At 45.2% G+C, this 22,916-nt stretch overlaps 1 protein-coding gene across 1 annotated transcript; it reads right to left on the bottom strand.

Annotated features, from left to right (window-relative positions):
* Positions 1-3,888: 3,888 nt before the first annotated feature.
* UNC119 (unc-119 lipid binding chaperone) lies at positions 3,889-22,658 on the bottom strand. The gene is made up of 5 exons (XM_054647013.2): positions 22,465-22,658; positions 12,850-12,963; positions 11,865-11,967; positions 10,985-11,157; positions 3,889-9,595 (listed from the first exon to the last, which is right to left on the bottom strand). Exons 1-5 carry the CDS (start codon positions 22,583-22,585, stop codon positions 9,483-9,485), a joined length of 624 nt encoding a protein of 207 aa, XP_054502988.1. The 5' UTR covers positions 22,586-22,658; the 3' UTR covers positions 3,889-9,482.
* Positions 22,659-22,916: the final 258 nt, after the last annotated feature.

Below are 22,916 nucleotides of genomic sequence, written 5' to 3'. Positions count from 1 at the left end.
TAAAAGAGCATTTTCCATCTGTGGTTACAGCAAAAATTGAATTGAGAGCTACTAAAATAGTGAATGATGGAGTTGTCGTAAAACAGAATTTAAATGCAGTCTGTGTAGAAGCAGAAAAGGGCTATTTTTTAGTTCAAAGAAATAAACACACACAAAGAATATTTGTTTGCATGGAAAATACTGAAATTACTGAAAATTACAGCAGTGGGAAGGTCATTAATGCACATGGCACTTATTTCACCCAGGGGCTCTTATTCAAGCAGCACATTGATGACAAATACCAGGTATTGGGTATAATCATAATAAATGCTGACTGAAGTATGAAACTGATGATTTTTAGGTCTTTTTCTAATCATAAAACCACAGAATGGTTTGGGTGGGAAGGGACACTCAAGACCATTTTGTTCCAACACCTTCCTCTGGGCCAGGTTGCTCCAAGATTGACGTCGAGCCACAACTTCCATGTGCTTCACCACCCTCACAGCCAAAAATTTCTCCCTCATACTCCATCTAAACCTCTCCTCTCTCAGTGTGAAGCCATTTGCCCTTGTCCTGACTTCCCAAAATCCCCATCCCAGCCCTTTTGGAGGCCCTTTGGACACATAAAGGCCCCAATAAATAAATTCACCCCAGAGCCATTTTGCTGCTTGGATGAATGGGAGAATCCTGCTCTGGATCGATCCAGCTGTGACCTGGGCACAGGAGAGGACAGAAAAACCATTAAAGATTTATTCCTGACAAAACCAATTAGGCCTGGCTGTGCAGCAAAGGCCCTCGTTAGTCACATGAATTAATTCCTTACTCACGCCATCGGCACCAGGAAATTCATTCCAGCAGCGCAGGCTGGGTGGGTGAGGGAAAAAAAACCCACTGAGAGCCCAGGCAGAAGCACATCTGTCCCAAAAAACCACTGGAGAAGGGAATTCACATTATTTAAGCACAGAATTCAAGATCTTGCTTGTCCAGGAAGCTGCTGGAATTTAATTTCAAGTAGATGAATAAACCCAGCGTGTTCAGGCCTGCTGGAGGCACCAGGCCCGAACGATCTCTTAAGGCTTTTATTTCACTTGCCTTTCCCTCTATACTTGCCTTTCCTCCTAGAATAACTTCATAACATTAAAAAACTCCTAAAATATACAGAAAAACATACAGAAAAATATTTTCCACCAAATATCCAGTAGATCTAGGAGAAAACTGCAATGCTTATTGGCATTAAAGGCATAAAAAAGTGCAAATTTTTGCTTTGGCTGGAAAGGATCTTTCTCATCTTAACATATCTTACAGAAATTTAAGCATAGGCTGAAATAATAGCTCTTAAAAGTTATCTGAGTTGTGACACTTGTGCTTGTGTTTCCTCCAATCATCTCTTGCCACATAGCCACAGGAAGCACAGCCCAGTGCTTGTCAGCTGCAAGGAATATTTCTGCACTGTTATTTCAAATTTAGGTGATGAGCAATGCCAGCTGATGAATTCCAGTGGGGAAATATCTTTAAAATCTGACATCTAAGTGCTGAAGAGCCTTGGTGTGTCTGGGGCAATGTTGTTCCTCTGTACTTGTGCTCAGGTCTCTGCGCACACTTTAATTTTAAGGGTTACAGTGAACCCTCTGTTCTCCTGATTTAGGAACCTGTGCAGACATCAAAGCAGGCAGCAGGTTTAATTAGACACTTAATTATAGATCAGGATGGTAAGGAATGCATTTGGGAAATAAAAACATGATTTTCAACCCCAGTCAAATGCCAGTGAACAGAGTAACACGGGCACAACATTGGTGCACTGTGCCCTTCACGTAACTCATGAAAAACAAAGCTGGAGTTGGAGTTTTGGGTTTGGTGTTTGGTTGTTTTTTGGGTTGTTTTTTTACTAAAATAGAGTCTAAATATTTTTAGCTTTCAGGTCTGGCACATGTAGTTCTCTGGGCAACCTCTGCCAGGGACTCACCGCCCTCACAGGGAAGAATTTCTTCCTCATATCTAATTTAATCCAAATTGTTATTCTCCTCACATGGATTTATCCTCTCATTCCACAGGAAAGGAAGAACTGAAGGTGTTTGGAACTCTTCTCTCCTGTCTGTGTTATCTCCATTTCATAAAGTAAATTTAATTATGTGTTTTGTCTATTGCTGTTTGTAAATTCCCTGCCTGTTTTTATTTCTTGCTACAGATTGCTTTCATATGCAGCTTCATTAACATGGTTTACACCCCCCACTAGAATAATTAAATTATTATTTAATAAAACAGGCCTTTGTTATATAAGGTCCCAAGTCAGTTTTCAAAATAAGGGCTGGGAATCATCCAACTGCAATTATGTTCTACCTACCTAAATTCTCTTTGTAGTTTTAATTAAAATACATTATCCAGGATGATTTCACCTCCTATTTCAAGTTCTTGTACAGCACTGATGAAGGAAAAAAAAAATCATCTCTGTAAAGGAATTGCTCTATTCTGTGGGCTCAAATAGGGAGAATAAATGGTTTTGGGTTATCCTAGCATGCAATGAGAGATTTCAGTAATCTCTAAAATTATTTTTAAAGTAAGATCTATTGTGTTAGAGGGAAAAATTGGGAAATTTGGAGTACTTTATCACTGAGAAGTGTTCTTCCTACAAGTGAAAAACATTAAGGGAATGCAAGTCAGAGATAGATGAATGCCCTTGAACAATGACAAATAAAACAGAACACGGGGTGAACACATAAGATTTGCCACAATAACTCAGCAGCTGAGAAATGCCAAAGGAAATAAGAATCTGAGGAGAAGCAGAAAACATCTCCAGAATGATCAGGCATATTTATTAATAAATGAGACTGACAAACCAGCTCAAGGTGGGGGGAGCACTGGTAATGCAGGGTATTTTTGGCAGACATTTAACACTGTGGAGTTTTCATGGGAATAATTTTTTTTTTTTTCTTTTAAGGCTCTTTGCAATCTCAGATGTCTAAGCAAGTCCAGGTAATCAGAGAGACTGTTTAACCTGCTTTATTAGTTATTAGCCTTGATTTTGGTCTTTTGTTATTTTTTTTAGGTATTCTGTGAATCAGCATCCAGTCCTTGCAAGAATTCAAAGTCACAATCCAAAAGGGAAACCCTTGTATTAATAAATTCCTCCCTCAAATTCCAACACAACGATGTCCCCCAGGATATTGTGGCAGTGAGGAGTCCCCAGGAATTCTGTGGAATCAAAATGAGTTATAGAAGATATTTTCAAAGAAAACCATCCTACTTCTCTTCTTCTTAGAGTTGTTCTGCTCCCAGAGAAACACAGAGGTATTCCCAGGAATTTCTGAATAAAATATCAAAGCCACCAAGATGGAATTACCACAGTAAAAATCACTTCAGCCCGAGCTGCTGGTTCAGTTTTAGTCAATAAGGCAGAGACAGCAATTTTCACATGAATTTCAAAACTTGATTCTCCAAAGTGCAGCCAGAAATTCTTCAGAAGCACAACCTGGTGCATAAGAGTGATCCAGGGAACGTCAAGGTTCTGTTAATGTACTTTGAAACTAATTTATTTTTCTCGTTTTTCATTTTTTCAAATTCTCAAATTGAGTTTTCAAACTTGCAAATTTTTTAAAATCACAGCCTGATACACAGCTGTGATCTGTCCAACTCCAAAGTGCCATTAATGTAATTGATACCAATTTATTTTAATTACACCCCAAGACATTTTCCCGATCTGAAAGTTAAATCCCAGTTGAACAGTTTTAATGTGATGGTTTTACCCACAGAACTACCCAAACCACTGCAGAGTCTTTCCACCAATCACCACAAAATGAAGCTGCTCACACACATATGCACAAAAACTGGAGTTTGAATATTGATGGAAGAGACCTAAAATGAAAGTTTGAACGCTTTTTTCACAGAAATATTTAAATAAAATAGACAATCACCCTTGTTTCTAGGATCAATAATTTATTTCTTTTTTTTTTTTTTTTACACATTTTGCAATTTGTTACAGGAGAAGAAACACTTGCTAATGGAAGTGACATGTTTTTGAACCATTTTCCAAGGTAATGGAAAAAGTTAAGCATATTCCCTAGGATGCACATCAATGACTAAGCTGCCAATATTAAACCAATTGAAGCAAGTGCAGTCCCTATTTAAACCTTGTATAAATTAATTTAAGGACTCTCCTTCTCCTACAGGAAGACTAAATTGTAGCAACTAATTTTATTTTTTTTTTAATCCTGAAGTCTCAATCTTTTCTCTCTCTCTACTTAATCTGCAAAAAGTCAAACAGGCTGAAGCCAAAGCCACAGAACGGATTCTGTGCCAAGGTTCCTTCTATTCCTGGTGATCTCCTCAGTTCCCTCCTGTCCCAAAAAGGAAACAAAGGACTCCCAGTTTTCTGAAAACCAGATTCTCTGCATGACAGTGCATTGCATTGCCACAGGATGGGCCACAGTGGATGTTCTCCTAGCAAACAAATCACTACCAAAGTACAAAGAATTAGAAATCAACTCAGTAAAAATGCTCCTAACGTTTTCCCAGTGGTATAGTAACCAGAATCCTACTTTCCTTCCGCAAAAAATAGATTTTTTTTTTTATAAATACATTTTAATACAGACAATTCTGTTTCTATGCCAAGAAAAAAAAAAAAAAAGTCACATTCAAACAGGTTTGCTGGGTGTATTCAGATACAAGCAGACACCAGAGCAGGCAGGAGCACAGGGGGTTTTTGGGGGGCTGCAGACACACAAACACCATTTCACCCACTGACCAGTGATGGGGAGAACAACTGAGCTGCAAGGTGAGACCCCGAGTACCACAGCCCTCAAATAAATCAGCAATTTCCATGTGGATTAAATGATATGAACTCTCAGTGGTATTTAACATGAATATTAAAAATCCTCTATAAATTTAGGCAGTGTTTAGGCTGGGGGTAGAGAGAAGAACCAGGAGCAGGAACTCCCAGCTGCCTCAGACCCAGGAGAAAACTGAGTCACTCACCAAGGCCTTGAAGCTCTTGGGCCCAAATAGCTGAATTGGATGCTTTTTCCTGTCCTTGTCCTCCTTTCCCTCACTTTCCCCCCAAAAGGCAGACAAATCTGCCCAAATTTTGTGTCACACACACAGCTCCAGCTGCTGCCCCACAGCCCCAAACGACAGCAATGATTTCTATGGTTCCCTTCCTAACCAGATCTAATTAAAACTGAGCTGTTAACCACCTTTTCCAGGCTATGAATAATTAATAGAGCATTTTTATAATACTTACTAAATATGACAGTTGGGTATTAGCATTTTCTTACCTTAAATAGCCCCAATCTTTGCATAACTAAAAGTTCCCTGCAGCTTTTGTCTTTAAGATTGGGGGTTTATTTCTTATGGGTTGATATGTAGGATAATTCTCAATATACTTCAACAGTTTTTTTCTCAAATTGAAGAGATTTTGGAAGTTGCCTGCATGTTTCACACAGAGCCAGCCACCACTGTGACACTACACAAGGTTTTGGAATAAAACCCAGAGGACAGAGGTGGAAAATAGAGCATCTTACTGACCTGCTCAAAAAACAAGACATAGAGAGAGATTATGAGCAAGAACTAAACCCCAGCAGATTGTTTTCAACCCTGGGGAGACTTCCTACATTAAAATAAATAAATAAATAAACTCTTCTGAGTCAGGAAGGGTGGATCATTCAGTTATTTCAGAAGTGTCACCACATAACGGATAATTCACAGAAACAATTTTGGCTTTTGCCACTGAACTGAGAGCAAAGCTTCTAAATTTTCAACCACAGCTGATGTGTTAATTATAAAAAAAAAAAAAAAATTGTTCTCTCCCTGCCACAGAAGTGTGAGTTATTAGAGCATGCAGCTCACCACCAATGTATTGCTGCTTTCCTTAAAAACCCTGACTATGAAAGGAATCCAAGACTGACAAAGTGAAGAAAATATGTCAAATTATAATTTCCCTGAAAGAATGTGTTGAGCTGTAATTTCCCTGTCTCTCAGAAAAATTATGTCACTATTAGCACTCAGAGAGACTTAGTTTCTTTTTCCAAGATTAAGTCACTGTGTAAAGCACACACTTAATCCTGTTTTATGACAGGAAACGGAGGGCATTATTAGCAGATAATCTTGGTTAGCTCTTGGATGTTTTCTTTCACTTTGAGAAATTCAGATCCCAAATTGCCAGGCTGGCTTGTTAAAACAAAGCTGTAGTGCTAATTAAAGTCATGTTTAAAATGAGATCAAGGAAGAAAATACAACAATTCCTTTTTTCCCAGAGCCAATATTTGGTGATTTCGCAATGAACTTCCAAAGTAAACCCAATAATGATGAATGTTAAAATACAAAATAATAGCTAGGCAAGAAGATTAACAAATTCTTCTGTGAACAATGCTGCTAAGACTTTATTCTCAACTGGTTTATAATAAGAACCAGCTGCCAGTTTAAGGGAAAAAATGTGGGTTTCACAACTGGGCTGCAAACTCAGCTCCCTTTCAGAAGGAAGTTGAAATTATTGGGTGCTGCACAAAGCTTGGTCTTTAACACTCAATTTTGAAGGTGGTTTTTAAGCAAAACAAGGACAGAAGTGGCATGAAAACAGCAACTCTACAGCCAAAATTTTTGAAGAAACATTCTTTTAGTGCTGTTTATGTGCCTCATGTCAACACCACACGTGATGCTGCTGCACGAGCAGGTGGGAAAGGGACAAAATCTCTCTCCTGGACAGTGATTCCCACGCGTTTGCAAAGATGGTGGATGTGGATGGCCTTGAGGAAACGCTAACAAATAATTCCCAAGTGAAACAGAGAGATAACAGTGATAACTGCTCCAGTGGGACACAGGAAAAAGCACCTTTTGCATTGCACTTCCCACAGAAAGTTCTGTTGTTTGCCTTGGTTTAGGAATCGGAATTTGCTGCTTGTGACAAACTCTGGGGATTTTTAATAAGAGTAAAATTGTCCTAACTGAAATGCTAAAGCTAAAATTGGTTACAAACTCACTCAATGTAATAGCTCCCATATGATTCACAGTAAATTTTCTGTGAGACTGGAATTATTACATCTATAATCTGAATTATAAAAGATTTCAGAGAGGAGCAGATGATAATTCATCCTCTTGTGTTTAACCTCAAAACTACACTAGAGAAATGTCAGAAATTCCATCCACACTCTGCACTCCTGGGAACACAGTGACTTTCTCTTGGTTCTTTTATAAGGGGCATGTCCACCACTCAAATTTCCCTTGATTACAGTAATATTTTTATGGAATTACTATTCTTTTTTGTAAGTCTTAGAAGGAGATAGCATAAAAAAGGAGCAGGACATAACTATTTCAGAGGAAACACCATCAAATGACCCAAAGTACAACTGATCTCATCACAACATGTTAAATAGATGACTGGCAATTCTGGGCAAATTCAATTCCTAAAAGTCTTTTAAAAAATCTTATGCACTGAAGTGACTGTTATGAACAGCAGGTGAAAAACAACCCCCCAAAAAACCCTGTAAAGGGTGGTAATTATTAACATGCGCTCTATTTTGTCTTTAAATTAGCATTTTTTTCTCCTGCAAATTGAAACAAAGCTCAGAAATACCTAAAACTTGCAGAATGTGATTGGATATATGATTTAACAGCCCTGATTGAAAAAAAAAAAAAAAAAAGAAAGAAGTTGGGGGAGGAATGAAAACATTTTTGAACCTATTTCCATCTTTAGTAATTATTGTGCTATAAAATTAATGATCAGTAGCTCAAAGTACAGCACAAATAATGAGGAAATCCTTTGTATCTCTCAAACTGATCAGTCAGCTGTAGACTACTTGTATAATTTAACACACTAGAGACAAAAAATAGTGATAAATACAAGTCTCACTGTGATAAGAATTACTACAAGCTACTACTTGTGTAAAATCAGTGAACTTGACACACTTTTGTAGCTACCAAGCTTAATAAAAACTGTGCTGTAACCTAAAATCACTGGGTTTTTAAAGAAAAAAAAAACTGCCTCCTCTCTCAGCAGTCAAAAAAGCAAAGCCAAATACAAATGGTGACACATTGAAAAGTGACCACAACCCCAACAAGAGCACAAAAACCTCCCTGGCCTGAGGCTACACTTGGAATTGTTTGTCCTGTCTGACACAGGCTGCGACTACAGAGATGCTCATCACAACTGGAAATGGTATTTTTATAAAAATTATTACAATTATTACACCTATCTGAGGCTAACATAGAATGTTCCACTTCAACTCACAGAATTAGACATGGAGACATCAAGTATTTATAGAAATATCTACAGACTGCAACTGTCTTTTATTTTTGTTGGTTTTTTCTTTTTTTTTTTTTTTTAAGTATCAGTGAACTGACCTTCAGAGTAAGGGTTTCATGACAACAGGTCACCCCACACTAGTTTATTCTTGGTGTTGCTATTTCTTGGGCTAAATTGGTGTTAAACTTCTTCCAGAAGAGAAGAGAGAACTCTTGCTATTTTTTTTTGCTGTGTGTTAAAGTTTTAGATTATTAGATTTAGCTTCACCTGTATTATTATCTGATGAGAAATGTTTTTAACAAAGGGGAAACGCTGTCTTAACCTCCTTTAAATGCAGATACACATAGAAAATTGGAAATTCCACACTCCCCAGCTGCCCTAGACAATTAAAATGTTGCTGTAACAAGCAGTGCTGAAGTCCTTATCTTGGTATCGAGCAGAGATGAAAAAAATAGACATGGGAAATGTGTGGCATGAAAAGGCTGAATGTTAAATATAGCAAGAATGTTAAATAAAGCTAAAATCCTTCTGTTTTTCCTGATTATTCTGCAAAAAACTGCAATCACTGGAATGTGCTTATGGAGGTTCATAGACCCACAATGCCATTTTACCTTCATCTGAAATGTAAAAGGAATGTAAATGCAAAAACACCCAATTAACACAGCTCTGTCACTGAACTATTGCTCTTCATTGCAGGTTTTGGTGTTTCCAAGGTTAAACAGAACATTACACGGAAGGATTGAAACCAAAGGATGAAATACTCATGGAGAGAGCCAGTCTAAAGATGAAACTTGCCTTTGTGAGATGTTTTGCTCGATATTTTCAACAGGCTGGACAAGTTAAATTGGCCTTTGAAGCATCCACAAAGAGAAACAACCACCCAAACCTCTGCCTTTACATCCATCCACACCCATGGTTTTCTCTGATTACATTCTTTGGGGAAGCAATCCTAAAAGATACTCGAGGGCAAGAACATAAATTCACAGAATTAGGGCAAAAACCCCTCAGGTCCCACAAGGCCATTTTCAAAGCAGACACTTAAAAGAACTTAGGGAAGTGGTATCCAAAGATCATTTTTTAGCTTAAAAACTTCTGAAGAACTGGGTCTGCTTCAAAGCTCAAAAGAGATGTCATGAAACTCCTACTGTGGCAAAGAGTCCTTGGTTGGTGGATCCTTGTCCAGGTGACACTGCAGGAGCTGGAGGTGTTGGGATCCCTGATGACTTCCAGAGGGAAGGGGAGGCCAGCATGGCTGGGGCCACCCAGCCCAGGCTCAAGGTCCTCCACTGTATGAATAATCTGCCTTGTTGTGCATCACCAGCTTGTTGTCTACAAAGTAGAAACTGTCCGACTGTGTCTCGTAGGGATGCAGGATCATCTCTCGAACTGTGAGGGGGGGGAAAAAAAACCCAATTAACCAATTAACAGGGACATATAGGAATGTGCTCCCTGTTAACGGAGCGACAAAACTGTCCTTTGTCTCCTCTAAAAGGAAAAGAGCCCAGAAGTTTCTCTGCTCAATTAGGTGAGAAGACACCTCACAGGACCTGGGGGACTTCACCTCAAACTTGGACAGGAGCCTAAAAGTCCCACCTGAGCAATTTACTAGAAAAAGAAGAGAACAAAGAAACTCATGGGTTTTGTGAAGTGTTTTACCAGGGGCAAGGACCTCTTGCACCTGGATCAGTTTTTCTCTGTAAAGAGTTTTGTTATTTTGCCTTTTATTAAATTTTTTTTTGTTTCCAACACTACCACAGAAGCCATCCTGCTGATTTTATACCTTCTAAGGTAGCTTGGGTGTGAAATAGATCTCCAAGAGTTCATGAGACCTGGCTGGAGGAGACCCTGATTTCAGGAACACTCCCCAATGCTGGGCTCAAGCATTGTTCAGCATCCCCCAAGCAGCTGCAAAATCAGGTGAAAAAGCAAAACCCAAATGGGAATTGCCCAGACCACTCCTTGTTGTCATCTTTTAAATAATTCAAGCATAATTATGGAGGTTTTATGTTGGAAAAGCCCTCAGAGGCCTTAAAATCCAACCTGAATTGACTAAACCCTTGTGCCACATCCACACTTTCTTTGAACAATTTCAGGGATGAAAAATGTTCATAATCCAAATACATTATGGCACCATATAAAGGGGACCTCAGAATAAGAACCCATTACATTTTAGGTTGGGGTTCTTTTTGTTTTGTTTTTAAAAACAGTGGTTAAACAGCAAACTCAAAGTAAATTTGTTCCGGCCTGACAGCAGGGCCTCACTGTATTTTCCACAGACTGCAATATTACTGCTGACACACACAATTAGGGGTTGTAAAGAGGAAAATCACAGAGATTTAGTGCTTGTGCTATTGTGTCTTGGGAGAGAGGAGAGGAAATAAAAGTTATGTTCATACTAAAACCTCTCAAGCTCACAATATAGCACATCAAACATTAAAACAGATCATAACATTTAAGTTATCCATTTATTGGATGTCTTTTTAATCTTATTTTTTGCTTGTTTTATAACACAATTATCTTTTCTTCCCCTGATACTAAAGCTTCTCTTTTATGAATTAAAAAAAAACAAAAAACAACAAACCCAAGCAACTGCCTGGTGTGTGATGAGATACATCCTACTAGAAAACAAAATCAGTGTTAACACAAATATAAAAGGATGAATTATTCCACCCCACCCACTCTCTAGAGACAGCTTTTAAGAAGGGGCTCCCCCAAAACACCATGAACGTCATGGTGTGACAACCCAGACATGAAAGTTCATAACAAAGAACTTACTGAGATCCTCCGAGAGCTGGGGGAATTCATAGATGTGCTCACAAGTATTTTTACTGCTGGGGATGCAGAAGCCAAATTCAAAATCAAAACTTTTCAGCAGCTGGTCACGGAAGTAGTGCCGCTCAATCATACGGAAATTATTAATGGGTTTGTCCCCTACTGTGAATTCCACCCTGAAAAAGAAGGGTAAAACTGACGTGAGCTTTCATGCTTCAATAAGATCTGCAGTATTCCTGCAAGGCAGAAGAGAGCTCTGATAAAAAAAAAAGCCAAAAATATAAAGCAACAGCACTAATCAAATTATTGTTTCCACTTTTACTTAAAGCACTCTACAGGGACACACCACAGCATTAGATAAACACCTTAAAGCTGCCATGGGCAGGGACCCCTTCCTCTACCCCAGGTTGCTCCAAGCTCCATCCAACCTGGCCTTGGGCATCTCCAGGGATGGAACAGCCACAGCTTCTCTGAGCAGCCTGTGCCAGGGCTTCAGCATCCACAGGGAACAATTCCTTCCCAATATCCCATCCATCCCTGCCCTCTGGCACTGGGAAGCCATTCCCCCTTGTCCTGTCACTCCAGATCCTTTGCAAAAGTCCCTCTCCAGCTCTCTTGGAGTTGCTTCAGACACTGGACAGTGCTTTAAGGTCTCCCCAGAGCCTTCCCACTTTATTTTGCCTCTTTTACCATCAATCCCTTCAGCACCAGACCTACCCATGACTAAACCTAAAGCAACAGAGATTTGGAGAGCCGCATAATAAATGGAAAAGCCCCCTGTTCAATCACCTTCCTGGCAGGATGAACATGGAAAAGAGGGTTTTTTTTCCCCAAGATTTCGGCTGTTTTCTGTGCCAGGCCAAGGAGCAGGGGGGTTACTCACGTGGCTCCCACTTGCCGCAGTCTGAGGAAGGCCGGCGTGAACTGATAGCGCACGAAGCGTCCGGCGTTGGGGTCCACGTCCTTCCTGTCATTGTGCTCCCGCTCTGCAAAAGCCCAAGGAAGGCTCTGTCAGAGCTGCCTGAGAACCACAAACTCAGGGGAAATACCTGTGGTGGTGTTCTTGAGCCACCTAAGCCAGGGAATCGCTCTGGTGCTGAGCTCTCCCCTCCTCCTGTCCTGAGGCGTCCGGCCTTGGTCACTCAGAGGTGGAATGCTGAGAGATGGCCCTTTAGTTGGAGTAATTTCTTATCTTCTGGATTTCTATTCCTCACATCAGGACTGCAGAGTGACTCTGGACAAGCCATTTCCCCTTAGCATGCTTGGTTTGCTACCTATAAGCTACAGATAATTTCTTCTCACCTGCAGAGAGGTGGGGAAGGGCTAAAAGTGCTTGGCCAGGAAAAGAACAGCTGCCCTGGGTTTTTATCACCACTGGCAACAGGCAGCACTTGGATGCTTACAAGTAACACCTAAAAATTATTCAAACCAAAAAAATAAAAAAGGCAAATGTTCAGTTTGTTTCATTTGCCTGTTGGCAATTTCTCCCCTTTGGAAATACCATTTTCCTGACTCCTCAGTGAGAGATGTTAAACTAACAGCTAAACTATGTGCAGGGGGCACAAGCTGAATAACAGCCAAGAAAAAACCACCCAGTGATCTCCTCCTCCTCCTCTGCTCCTGTTTACAACATCCATCTGTCCCTTCCCATCACAGATGGCAACAGGAAGAGCACAGCAGCAGCCAGCTCTGCTCACCCTGTCAGTACAAAGAGACACCTGAAAAACATTCCTGCTGCAAGATGGGGCTCCAGCCCTCCTGCAGTGGACAGACTCTGTTACTTTTGGGAAATGTATGGAGTTAAAGGAGTGGGGAAAGGCAAAAGAAATCATTTGCTCATGGAAACCTTATTTTGTGTGTGCACTCACCTGAAGCTGCTGGCTTGGTGATTTCAAACAAGACTGTGCCAGATTCCATGTCCCGGATTTTGAACCTGGTGAAGTCTATCTTGTAAACATTTTCCTCAGGAGTGCACAAATAATCTGCAGGGGGAAGCAAATTTAAATGAGGGCTGCCCTGAAACACCAGGAATTTCTGGCTGCTCTCTGGAGGCCACACCAGCAGCAAGAGCAGCCCAAATGCATCTCCACTACTGCCTGTTTTAATTCAAAACTGATGTCTCTGAAGACAGTCTCAGCTCTGGAGGCTCAAACTGCCCTGCTCAGACAGGACGGGGGAAAGAATTCTCTCCCCCAGCACACAGAGGTCATCACCTTTTTCCAACTCTGTGCCAGCAACTCCTGCATCCATTTCCTCCCAGACTAGTCAGCACCTCCATCAAATCCCAGCCTTTCCAGGGTTAAGAGGCTTTGCCTGTTTTAAAAACTGCCCTGTGGCAGAATGCGAGGGCTAAGCAGCTTTGGGAGCTAAGCTGACTGCACTTAACTGGAACAGGAGTGTCCTCCCCTGTGCCACCTCCCCGCTCCAGCCCTCTGCAGACAAAGGGTGGCCTCTTCTCACCACACCAGGGCTTGTTTCCCTCAGCACTGAAAATGATGTTGAAGCTTTTCCCTGTGTCAGGAAAACAGGGAGCAGAGCCCTTCCCTGCTGTGAGTATCTTTGAGAGAAAGTCAAAGATGGAATCGCAGAGTTGTTAAGGTTGGAAAAGCCCCCTAAGGTCATCAAGTCCAACTTTTCACCCTGCACTGCTGTGCTCACCACTAAACCATGTCCCAAGTGCCACATCCACAGGCCTTTTGAACACTTCCAGGGATGAGGATTCCACTACTAAAATCCCCACAGTTTTGGCCTTCAGCCTTGCTGTGCCCTGAGCCAGCTCCTGGCATAGGAATCACCCTCCTCCCTGGGGAAGGAGCACATACAGCACAGATTGAATGCAGCTCCAATAACTCACTTTACCCTGACAGATCTAAAGAAATGTTCTGTGTAGACAAGCCAGGTCAGCTTTCAAACAACAGTGCATTTGATTGATGTAGGAGACTGGTTCTGGAGGTTCCAAGGTGAAAACAAAACTTTAACATTCTAATTCAAAACACTTTCTCAGCTCCTAATTCCTGCTGTTAATCTGAGCTAATCACTTATTTCTGTCTGCTTTCCTATTTCTGAAACTCCAACAAATCCATCCACCTGAGGCTCAGTGCCTGAATACATAAAAACAAGTTACATGTGCTCAGAGCTCAGACCTGCCCATGCCAACCCAACTTCAGCACAGGTCTAAGAAATCCAAGACCACTGTGAAAGACTTCTGAGCTCCTGGGCACAAACACCTGGCACCAGCATTTTCCTAGAAGCCTTTTATTCCTTCCAAATCTCCATAACTTGGAGAACTGTCCAAATAAGCTCAGTACAAGGAACAGAGGTGTTAAATGTTCTCCCTGGCCAGTTTTATTGCGCTGCAACAACCCCATATGGTGCATACTCAAAGGAATACCAGAGAATTTGGAATTTGTAGATAGCCCACCCCTGGAAGTGCTCAAGGCCAGCCTGGATGGGGCTTGGAGCAACCTGTTCTAGTGGGAGGTGTCCCTGCATGGCAGAGGGGATGGAAGTGGATGATCTTTAAGGTCCTTCTTAAGCAAAAACACTCAGAGTTTCTACAGTTTCTATAAATGGGTGTTCAGGCAGAGGACAGTGCTCAAAGCATCCCTGGCATTTGGCAGGGCTTTTCCCTTCCCTATCAACACAGCACAAGGAAAACTGACACCAGCACCCAAACTGCCAGGAAGAACAAGCTAAAACCTTGCCTTTTTTACTACCACAAAAAAACCCACAAGGCTGTGTTAGGTCAAATATCCCAAGAACTGCACGAAAATCTTCCTTTTGTGTCTTTAACAGTAGCCACGATGACAGGACAGGAATTTAAACCCATCCCTCGCCTTAGGCCCTGATGTTTAGCATTCCTCAGGGAGATGTCCTGCAATTACACCGTGATTTTGAGCTCTGACACGTCAGCCACCCCAATTCCTAACCCGCCCCACAACTTCCCAGCTCCGAGCACCAGCATGCAAAACACCAACTGAAGGAAGCAGGCACAGCTTCCCACAGCCCAGCTTCCCCTCCCTGGGCCCATGGCCACTGGCTGTTCCCTGGGAAGGCTGTTGGCAACAGGCAGCAGTCACCCAGGAGCCCAGGACACCTTCCCTGGAGCACGCTGGCAAATCTGAAGCCGCGTTTGTCTGCAAGTTAATTATTAAGTGTTTCTACTCCTGCAGAATTCCTGCCCATCCAGCACCATGGCAACAGCTTTATCCCCCTCCTTGGCAGCAGCGTTGCTGCAGTAACAGTGTCCATGACTCATCTGGAGCAGAGCAGAGCCAAGCAGAGCCTCCAAAGAGGAGTAAACCCCGGGTAGAATCCCCACCAGGCTCCTGCTCATTGATGCCTGCACCCCTACACTGTTATTTTTCAACTCTTTTTGCCCTGATAATATTTTAAACCCTTTTTTTGGGTTGGGTTACTGGGTTTTTTTTAAATCAGCATGCCAATATACAACTGGATGCCATCCGGGAAGATCAGCTGCCAGAATACTGCAACCAAGTGGGTTTTTTCCTCCTCTGGCAGTGCCCAGTCTCCTAGAAAGAAAAAAAAAAAAAAAAAAAAAAGAAAAACCAGAGGAATATATATTCCTCTCAGTCTGTATTACATATACATTCCTCTCAGTCTGTACTACATTTGTTTCTGCTGTTCCTGTTCAAAAATCAATCAAAGTAGCCACGTGCTGATTTTTTCCCCCACACGTAACAGGAGCCTGAGGCTGCACTGGAAGGTCTTATTGGGAATGGGCTGCTTGCAATTGGCAGATCCTTCTGCTTAGCTGAGCACTGTCAGATTTGCTAATCTCATCCCATACACACTTATTTTTAAATTACTGTAGGGCCCAGTTGCCCACACTTCCGTGACTCACTGAAATGTCTCATCTGCCTCCCTTATCCTAATTCAGCATCGCCAGGATTTGGGGAAGGGAGGCAGCAGCCCTGGTTATTTCAGCTGGGAATGAGGAGATCAAACCTCCATGGAGGGGATTGTTACAGAGAAACTAACAATGTGGGTTGATCTCTCAGGATGCAATATTTTCTTGTTTCTTTCACTTCCCCTGAAGCAAGTTGTGCTGCTTCCCTGTTAATAACTGAACCATCATGGTGTGTCCCTGAGCCTTCAGTACTCACCTGATTTAGGGATGAAGGCATGGACACAGCAGCACTGCCATGGAAAACCCATCAGATTGGTTTTTATCCTTAAGAACCCACATTTAGTAGTACACAAAAGAGGAGTACTCCCTACCCTTTCCTAAAGCCCAGGGAATTGCCATATCCCAGACCTCCATCCCCAAACCCTTCCTGAAAACAATTCACCTGGTATTAGCAGCCACTTCTCACTCTCACATCACCATTCCTGATGGTGCCTCTCCAGCTCCTCTCCCATAACCTCTGGATCATGCCCAAAGATCTGCAACTGCCCACTTTTAGAGACAATTTCTATCTTAAGACCTATCACAGTTGTGAAGAGTTTGGGTCACAACCAACACCACTGTGGTGGTCTGAGGAAGCAGCAGAGGTGATTGGCTTCCTGAATCTGGCTCAATTAGTTCCTGCACAAATTCTCCAATTCCCTTTGTAGGAAACAGTGATTCCAAAGTGATCCCAAACAGTTCAGTGGCCTCTAGCTTTGCCCTCAGAATAAGCAAGTGCTCCTTCCCCTGGTACAGTTCTGAGCTGGTACCTCCACTGCCTAATCCAGGAAAGAAACAGTTTTTATCCAGGAAACCTTCCTGTGCTCCCAAACCCAACCAAAATTACAAAATAAACCAGCAGAACAATGCCAGCAGGCACTGCCTGTGAACGCTGGCACATCCTGAACCCTGGTGCAGAACTCTAAGTGTGTGTTTTAGCAGCTGGTGCTACAGAGGAGCACAAAAGGTGAGGGATAATGCAGAGCTAAATAACACAGGAAAGCAAACAAAGGCACTTTGTCCTCTGGACCTCTCCCTGTCATTTAAATACATGAGATGAGGTTTGCTCCTCATGACAGAAAGCTAAAATTTGATCCTGTATTTCCAAATTTCCTTTGCAACCACCCCATCAGGCCCATTTTATCACAAGCTCATGGGCAATAGGATTCACACTCTTTGTTGTGCTCCTTTTCAAGATCCCTTCTCCATCTCTGCAATCAGGAGGAAGCACGTGTCCCCTCTCACAGACACCAGGGATATTTCTGTGCTCATCAGAGTCTAATCTCAGATGGGGCAGCTGCTATTTTAAGGCCTTAAGAGCCCACTAAGGAAAGCAGAGTGCACCCAGGGTAAGAAAGAACTTAAAAATTTGGTCCTGGAAATGGGTGTAAATCAGGAGGATGCTGTACAAGAGACTGAGGCAACAGCAGTGACTTGTAACAGGAATTTCTCTCCCCAACACAGACAACAACAACAATTTAGGGAATGGATGAGAAGGCTCCTGTAGTCATGCAGGCCTATTTCCTAACATGCATTAACCAACAAGGTCAGGAGCTATTTTGAAGCCAACTCCCAAGACATAAGCCAGGTATAAAGCCAAGACAACTGCAGAGGAATTGCCAGGAGCTGGAGATTAGGAGATTATCAGATTGAAGAGTCTCAGGAGGAAGCAAAAATAGCCCAGACCCCACGAAGAGGCCGAGCAGTGACGCAGGACATGGAGCAGGACCTGAGGGCAAGGCAGGGCAGGCTTCAGGTGCTATTGATACACCTGCCCAGACAGCCTGGGTTCAGTTAAAGGAAAAAATAAACCATTTCCCTGCCCTCTGCCTCAGCAGTTCAGGCCCTGTGACACCAAGCCAGCCAGGAAACGGGATCTGCTCCTGTAAAATAAATCCTTCCAACCCAAACCATGGGGTTTGGAGAACCAGAGAGCAGGGGATTGCACAGGGAGGGAGCAGCTGCCCTCTGACCTAGCACTGGAATTAGGCTGCTGCAGTGCCCCAGAGGGAAAATCCTGCACCAGAAGGATCCCACAGGGGTTTTTCCACAGCAGCACATTTACTGTCAAGGAAGCAGAGGGATTTAGGGCAGGAGGCTCCAGGCTGAGGCACTTCCCAAGGTTCCCAGAGCCCCTCAGTTGCCAAGTCCTACTGCACAGCTCACCAGGCTCTGATTTTTGTGGCAGCCTGCTCATCTCTTTTTTTTCTTTTTTTTTTTTTTAATTTTAGCTAGAGCTTTCCAGACTTCACCCTCTCACAATTAATTTGATCACAGCCCTGCAGCCTGTGGATGGAGCTGCTCTTCCCCCATTTCCAAGGCACCCAAACACTTTCTCCTGCCCCCTTTTCATGCTGATTGCATTCAAAATCTGAAACCACGTGCACAACACCAACTAAATCAGCTATTTTTGGGCTGAGCCAAAGCCAAGCTCTGCCCAGACCCTCAGGCTGACTCCCTCAGCTTTCCTCTTACCTTTGCCACTTCCACCAGGGATGGCCCAAACCCACAACCCTGGGAGAAGGAGGAATCCCACACCACACACACACTCTGTGTGCTGCCCCTGGGAATCCTAACAGCTCCCATAGTGCTGTGAGACTTTGGGAACCACAGAGCCCTGGAAAAGCTCACAGCCTGGGTGAGATGCTGAGGGAAGGGTTGTGGGGAGAGCAGCTTGGCACAGCTCTGCAACAAGAGGTCAGCACATCAAAACACAGCCACACATCACAGCCCTGGACAAGGCAGAGCAGGGATTTATTAACCTTGCAGACACCCACAGCTCCTCAGAGCTCCTAATAAAATATATTCTCCCCATTAACTGGGGAGGGAAGTCATGGTCCAGGAGCAGCTTTGAAGATGGATTTGTGCACATCTGCCTCACATTCCTGTTAGTGCCTCCCTCTCTCCTTGCCTATCAAAACCCCATGGATTTGGAAAGTGATTTCAACATGGATCCTGGATGGTTTAGTGTTACAGGACTTGAACTGCTGAGGCAGAGGGGAGGGAAATGGTTTATTTGGAGTTTTTTTCTTTAATTGACTGCAGGAAACTGTTATGGAAGTCCCTCAAGAAGGGTCTGGCCTGCCTAACCCACTGAGGCAGCCCTGTGCCAAGCTGGCCTTTAGCTAAAGCTGCCTAGAGAAGTCTCAGAGAAATCCCAAGTGACAGCTCAAGGAAGAGATTACTTTCAGAAATGATTACGTGTGTGCTCCTTATTTTTAGGGTTTGTTTTGAAACTGTTTCCACACATGTAATCAATTATTTAACCCCTTGGTTTCCTAAAATAAAATCAGCATTAGAATAAAACTTAAAATGTAAGATTTGATCTGGTATTCCAGGCAAAGTGTGTAAGTGATAAGCAGGGCAGCCTCAGAGGCTGGAGCTTGTCTTTTGTTACACATCTGACTCCTCTGATGCTCTGGCTGCCTCAGTAATTAATTGCAATTTGAACTGAGCTCTGCCCCACTCCTTTGCTAATCTTAAATTAATCACGTCATGAGCTTTTTCCGCTTTTCCCAACCACAGTTGTGTGAGCGAGTGACAAATCTCACTAATTGCAGAGGAAATGGTTCTCCAGCCTTACACCTGATCCAGCTGGAGCAGAGCCAGAACCAGCCTGGCCAGGAGGCCCAGATATCCCAGAGCAGCATCCCAGATCCACCAGGCTGGACCCAGCGTGCCCAGAAACGTTGTGGGCACAAAGCTGATGAGGAATTTAACACTGGGAGCACACAGAATGCGCAGGGCAGTTCACACAACTCCCCAGTTAAGCTTATTAGAAGCACATTAAGAGCAGAGCCCAGCTGGCTCCTGTGGCTGCCCACAGAGCCACATCCTGCCTCGCCACCCTCCCAGCCCAGCCAGCTCACACTGGGTCAGCTGCACCCATTGGGAGAGCAAAGTCCAGCTGTGCTGCCTGATGGAAGGATGATTAGGGAGGAATTCTTCCCTGTCAGGCTGCTGAGGCACTGCCAGGGGTTGGGCAGAGAAGCTGTGGCTGCCCCATCCCTGGAAGCGTTCAAGGAAAGGTTGGGTGAGGCTTGGAGCAACCTCATCTAGTGGAAGGTTCCTGTGTTCCTGTTCTTGGTGAGGCACTTGGAACAAGGTGGTTTTTAAGGTCCCCTCCGGCCCAAACCATTCTGTGCTACAGCCAGAATTCCACCTCTCCCTGGAGACCTGGAAGGCTGCTCAGAAACACAGAGCCAGCTCCTGGTGTGAGCATTCCTAAAACACACTTTGCCTGTGGTACCAAGCCCTGCTGGGCTTTGGTTGATGAAGCAACCCTAAAACACAGCCAGCCCTCCCTGGGTCCCAGGCAGGACACAGTTCCATGTGTGAGCTGAAGTGCTACTGGCCCACGAGTTTGGATAAAGATGGATTATCCTCTCTCTGGAACAACAAAGGGCAGCCAGGGCACCAGGACATTTCTGCTGCAGCCCCACCACCAACTCCTCCTTCAATTTCAACCTGTCAAAGACAGAATTGCTGCAACAGGGTGTGGTGTCTGCCCTGACACCCAGCACGTCCAAAAGGCTGGGGCAGCTGTGAACTTCTCTCCCACAGCCTGGTCCTTCCTCCTCCCCTACCTGAAGCAGAAGAGTGGAACAGTTTCACATTGCTATTTCTGGCCATCTGTTTTTAAGGGTGTAGAAATGAGCAAAGGCCATAAAATGCCCCAAATAATCATGAGGTGTTAAAAATCTGAAAAAATATTCTTTGCTGTCTGTTAAACCCACCAGGATGAAAACTGAGCTTGAGAAGGGGAGTTGCAAAGTGTTCCTGGGTGATAAGATACAATATGCTCAACATGGGTGCACTGTTTACCTGTATCCCCAAACTCACAGAGGGTTTTAGGTGTGGGGGACATTTCCTGGCTCCCACACATCCAGCAGGACAGGAAGCACTTCCCAAGGTAAGCCTGGGCCATCATCACAGTGCCTGGCTCTGACCCTGGTACCAGCAAGTCTCAGCAGGAGGGGAACACAACATTTTCATGCATTTCACATCCTCCCTGTGCTCCAGAGCACTCTGACCCAGGGATGAAGAGGCAGACAACAGCCAGCTCTGCTCCAAGCCTGGCTCACCAGCTTAGCAATCCCTGTTCCCTGGGAAGGCAGGAGCTTGCACCATCCATCCCCACTGATGCCACACGAGGTGACAGCAAGGTTGTAGGGTGGCCCTGTCCCCTCCAGACAGCCCTGGCGAGGGCAGGGACACGGAGGCTGCCATGAAGTGAGCACACAGAGCTTCACACAGCCATGGCTGGGATTCACCATCCAACTGAGGATGCTGGCAGGATGCTCCAGTGCCTGCTGCGTGCTCTCCCTGCTACAGGCAGGGGATTTCTGGGCAGTGAATCACGCAGCTGCACCAGCAGAGCTCGCAGAAGGCGACCCAAAGGTCCCCAGCAACAGCAGCCCCTCTCAGAGGAGCCTCTGTGAGCCCTTCCTGAGGGCTGACACGAGTCTTTGGCGGGCTGTCCTCCTCCCTTCCTGCTCACACAGCAGCCCCACGGGGCTGCCTGCACGCAGCAGCACCCACAGCCGCATCCTTCCTCTCCAGGGCTCGTCACAGCCCCGGCCTGTGACACCGAGCTGGCTTGGAGGGCAGAGCACTGAGAGGCACAGGGAGCACAGCCAGACCCCCGGGCAGCCCCTCAGCCCTGACAGCCCAGAGAGACAACCCAAAGGTCCCTAGGAGATGGAAAAAGGACTTTTTAAGACACCAGGGCAGATTGTCCCTGGGCATTGCTGGCCTGAGGCAGTACCATGGAATGGTTTGGGATGGAAAGGGACCTTAAAGACCATCTGGTTCCAACCCTCTGCCAGGGGCAGGGACACCTCCCACCAGCCCAGGCTGCTCCAAGCCCCATCCAAGCTCATCTTGAGCACTTCCAGGGATAGAGCAGCTTCTCTATGCCAGGGCCCCACCACTCTCCCAGGGAGGAATTTCTCCCTAATATCTAATCTAAACCTGCTCTCTATCAGTGTGAAGCCATTCCCCCCTGTCCTGGCCTTTCCCCAGCCCTGTGTGCTGCTGTCCCGAGCTTTTCTGCCAAGCACAACAGCCCCTCCAGGCACACACTCCCACCCACCGCCTCCAAGATGCCCTCAAGACCTCGGGTGCTACACTGGAGAGAGGGGAAATGGGTTGGGGGGCTGCTCTGAGGTCCCCCCATGCTGTGGCCAGGGATTCAGCCCGTCCCATTGCCGTGGGCACAGGATGGGAGCAGACACAGGGAATGGGGTGAGCAGCGAGGAGCATCCCAACACCGACCTTTGAGCAGAGTTGGGGGGCTGCACTCAAGAAGAGAAGGGAGAACCCCTGCTCTCCCGCCGGTCCCCAGCCCCCGGGGTGGCACATCCCGCTGCGGGCTCTGTCCCCTGCCCTGCTGCATCCCCACTTCTTGTCCCCCGGGAAGGGGGCACCGCTTCCCCTTTTCCCTCTGGGTTAGCCCCCTTAAAAGGGCGAACGGCTCCTCTTTTCCCCCCGGTTTAGAGAGGAGAAGCGGCTGTCCTTTTTCCCCACGGGGACGCGGTCCCCATCCTCCCCCCGCGCCATCCGCGGCACGCACCGCTGGTGACCCGCTGCAGCCCCAGCACATCGTCGGGCCCGATGAGCGCCTTTCGGCCCAGCTCCTCCTCGGTCCTGGCCGCCGCCGCCGCCCCGGCCCCGCCGCTCTTCTTCACCTTCATGGCCCCGCCGCCGCCGCCGCCGGTGTGAGCGGCCCCGGCCCCGCTGCGCGCCGCCGCACCGGGAGGGGCATCGCCATCACCGCCCCCGGCCCGCCCCCGGCCGCCAGCACCGCCCGGCTCCGCGGGAAGGGGGAGGAACGGGCGAGCAAGGAAAGCGGCCCCTCTACGCTGCTGCCAGGGGCTCAGGGCAAACCCTGTCTGCTGGAGGAGAATGGGGTGTCCCCTCCTGCGAACCCCCCGCCATGGGGGTCAGCCCCCCAGGTGAGGTGGGGACAGAGCCCACACCTGGCCCGGAGCACAGGGACAGCCGCCCCAACCATCCCCAGACCGA

Source organism: Agelaius phoeniceus, chromosome 20 (genome assembly GCF_051311805.1).
Source record: "Agelaius phoeniceus isolate bAgePho1 chromosome 20, bAgePho1.hap1, whole genome shotgun sequence".
Lineage (NCBI taxonomy): Eukaryota > Metazoa > Chordata > Aves > Passeriformes > Icteridae > Agelaius > Agelaius phoeniceus.
Note: the sequence above shows the minus strand (reverse complement) of the source record. Positions and strands in the feature narration are given on the sequence as shown.